Source organism: Mandrillus leucophaeus, unplaced genomic scaffold (assembly GCF_000951045.1).
Source record: "Mandrillus leucophaeus isolate KB7577 unplaced genomic scaffold, Mleu.le_1.0 Scaffold1568, whole genome shotgun sequence".
Taxonomy (NCBI): domain Eukaryota; kingdom Metazoa; phylum Chordata; class Mammalia; order Primates; family Cercopithecidae; genus Mandrillus; species Mandrillus leucophaeus.
The window spans coordinates 638-4,167 of record NW_012101552.1 but is presented as its reverse complement, the minus strand read 5'-3'; the positions used below and the strand labels follow the sequence as shown (position 1 = coordinate 4,167).

Sequence of the window (3,530 nt, the reverse complement as noted above, 5' to 3'; positions counted from 1 at the left end):
TCCTTGTTCACACAGCGGCAGCAGGGAGAAATGCCGAGCAAAAGTGGGGGAAAGCTCCTTATAAAACCATCAGATCGTGTGAGAACTCACTATCATGAAAACAACTTGGGGGTAACCACACTCACGATTCAATTACCTCCCACCAGGTCCCTCCCACGACACGTGGGGATCATGCTACAATTCAAGATGAGATTTGGGTAGGGACACAGCCAAACCTTATCAGATGGGGTTTCACCAGGTTGCCCAGGCTGGTCTCAAACTCCTGGGCCCAAGTGATCCTCCTTCCTTGGCCTCCCAAAGTGTCAGGATTACAGGCATGAGCCACCATGCCTGGCCTGATTGGTTTTAATATACATTGCATTAACATGTTTTTTATCGTGACGTCTCAGGTTTTGGGGGACCCCTTAAGTTGTGCACCTGAGGTGAGTGCTTAACTCCCCCTTACCCTAGTCTCAGCCCTGTTCTTGGGAAACTGGAGTGCAGGGAGGCCCTGCTTTTTCAGCCACAGCCACAGAGCTCCTGTGTGTCTCCCCAGGTCTCCCTGCTATACATCTCCAATGGCAATTGGTACCACATCTGCGGAGGGACCCTGATAGCCAACAACTGGGTCCTGACGGCTGCCCACTGCATCAGGTAACTGCCATTCCCTGGGCACTTGGCCTGCTCACCAGCCGGTGCTCATTTCTGAGCTGGGGGCTTAAATGGCCTGAATCACGCTACATAAAGCAGCCTTGCAAATAACCACTAGCCTGGCTGAGACACAAGCTGTAGTCAATCAATGGTTCAGTGTGTTGGCCCATCAATGTCAGTACATGGCATAGATGGGGTGTCCTGTGCCAGGTACTGAGGGAGGATGAGGAGAAGGGAAGGCCTAATCTCTGCCCTCTTGGGGAAACTACATGTGGCCTCTGGATCTGGAATTGGGTTCCCTTGAACAACTTGACTTCTCAAAGCTTCAATACCATCACCTGCAGAAAGCAATGGAGTAACAGAATTTAGTGTGAATTCAATGAGTTGATTTACTAAAGGGCCTGGCACTTAGTAAGTGCCCAGTGAAAGCTAATTCTGAACTATAGACTAATTATGAAGGCCCACGAGGTTCTGCAACGTTGTTCACTTTTCCTCTTCGTTTTCTGTGACCTCTGCTCATCACAGCTGGAACTCACCAGAGCTTTTGCTGGGTCGTTGTGACTCCTTCCAGGAGTAATCCCTTCTCCCATCTAACTTATAATAAGCTCTATGAGGTGATGGGGAAACTAATAGAGACTTACAGTCAGGAGTCCTGGCTTCTGGTTCTGGTTTCTCACTAACGGTGGGACTCTGGGCCAGGTTACACCTCTCTGGGCCTCAGTTTCCCTATCTGAAAATGAAAGGTGGGAAAAATGTCCTTGAGAGCAAATGACTCCTGTTTTCTCTGTGTTCATCTCATTCCCTCCATAATCCTACAGAGTCTGTGTTATTACAACATTGATTTTATATTATACTTTAAAGTTAGTATAGTAACAATTATTATATGATCGTAGTTCTTATGTTATATACTTTAGGCTCTATTATAACTAACTGATTGTCCCGGGGAGGAAAGATCCCCAAGCCCAAGCCCCACCTAGTGGCTCATGCAGCAGCCAGTTACTTGGGTCTATCCCAACATTATCCAAAGCCAGGCCTCTGGAGGTGACCCTGTCCCTGGGCCCCCTTTCTCCCAGCGACAACAGGACCTACAGTGTGGCGCTGGGACGGCACAACCTCTACATTGCGGAGTCTGGCTCGCTGGCCGTCAGTGTCTCTAAGACTGTGGTGCATCCGGACTGGAACTCCAGCGATGTCTCCAATGGGTTCGTTTCTGTCTGGGTGCACTTGGGGGTGAGGTTGTCAGGGAACAGATGGGGGTCTCACAGAGGAAAGGGTCTCAACTCCACCACATGCCCTCTGCTTCTTCTATAGGGAGGGAGAAGAAATTCTGGCCTCTTAGATGTGGAACCAGCTCCAAAGATGTCTGGGGTGGGGATGTGACCTGGGGAGGGAGAAGCAAAGACTGCCAGAGTGACCTGGTTTGCTGCCAGTCAAGCCTGCAGGGACCCTGTCCACTGAGCGTGTATCTACTTCATCCCAAGTCCTGGGGACACAGGGACAGTGCTGTCGACCCTGTGACTGTCCCTGGAGTAGGACACAATCTCTCCTGCCTTTCTCCTTTCAACAAGACCCTCTGCATTTTCAAACATGCCCTGGGACCCTGCCACTCAGAGCAAGCTGGGGTAACGAACATGGAACGATGACAAGGTCTCAGAGCCCTCCAAAGCCCCACAGGGCAGGAAAAGTCAACCCTGTCCTCACGCTCTGCCTCTGCACTGACCCAGGTGCGACATTGCCCTGGTCAAACTGGCTAACCCCGTCTCCCTCACCGACAAGATCCAGCTGGCCTGCCTCCCTCCTGCTGATACCATTCTACCCAACAACTACCCCTGCTACGTCATGGGCTGGGGATATCTGCATAGTAAGTGGGAGCCAGGAGCCCCCAGGCCTGGGAGGGAAGGGAGGTGATGTCACCCCTGTCTGGCCAGGGCCTCTCACCTGAGACGGGATGGCATAGGCTGATGCCTGCCTGGGTTCAAATGTCAGCTCTCCCACTTCATGACTGTGACACCTTGGGCACATTACTAGGTCTCTCCATGCAGCACTTTTATCATATGTAAAATGCAAATAATTGCCTGGGCGCCATGGCTCACGCCTGTAATCCCAGCACTTTGGGAGGCCTGGCGGGCTGATCACTTGACGTCAGGAGACCAGCCTGACGGACATGGAGAAACCAGGTCTGTACTAAAAATATTTTTAAAATATCAGGGTGTGGTGGTGTGCTCCTGTAGTCCCAGGTACTCAAGAGGCTGAGGCAAGAGAATCGCTTGAACCCGGGAGGTGGAGGTTGCAGTGAGCCAAGATTTCGCTACTGCACTCCAGCCTGGCGGACAGAGCGAGACTGTGTCTCAAAAAATAAAAAGGAGGGGGCATAATAATAGCAGCTACATCACAGAGTTGGCCAGAGGATTCAAGGAGATAATCTATAGGAAGCCTGGCATGTGGGAGGTGCTGTGTGTGAGTTGTTGTCACTGTCCCTATGATGGAAAGAAAGTTACAGAGACCATCTTCTGTGTGGCCCATAGAGTTCAGAACAGCATTTTCCTCTGTGACCTGAAGCCCCTGGAGCCCTCAACGGAGCCTCCGTGCCCCATGGCAAAAGCTGTCCCCTGTGCCATTCGGTCTTGCTGCTCAGAACCTGGTTGAGGGCGGGTCTCCTTTGACATAGACTCCAGGGGTTAGAGATCCAATGACTGTAGCCACCAAGAGGAACAGAGTTCCCGCCATTCACTTGTGAAATCACCAGAGGTTTGGAAGATTCTAGGAAGAGATGAGTGATAATGACCTTATGACCATAATGAAATTATGAGTGATAATGACATTATGACATTTCTCCCTAATGACATAAACACATAAGTATAATGACATGTTTTTCCAGGGGTACATCCACATACGTACCC

General features: G+C 50.7%; 1 protein-coding gene across 1 annotated transcript in view; it reads left to right on the top strand.

The window, feature by feature from the left end:
• The window catches only part of LOC105536198 (mannan-binding lectin serine protease 1-like), a gene marked incomplete at its 3' end in the record, with an annotated part of 20,745 nt that extends 18,254 nt beyond the window's left edge, over positions 1–2,491 (top strand). The window contains exons 6-8 of the mRNA XM_011975480.1: positions 451–633; positions 1,704–1,832; positions 2,355–2,491. Of these exons, the coding sequence (XP_011830870.1) occupies positions 451–633; positions 1,704–1,832; positions 2,355–2,491 (449 nt within the window). The remainder of the gene's footprint in view (positions 1–450; positions 634–1,703; positions 1,833–2,354) is intronic.
• Positions 2,492–3,530: the final 1,039 nt, after the last annotated feature.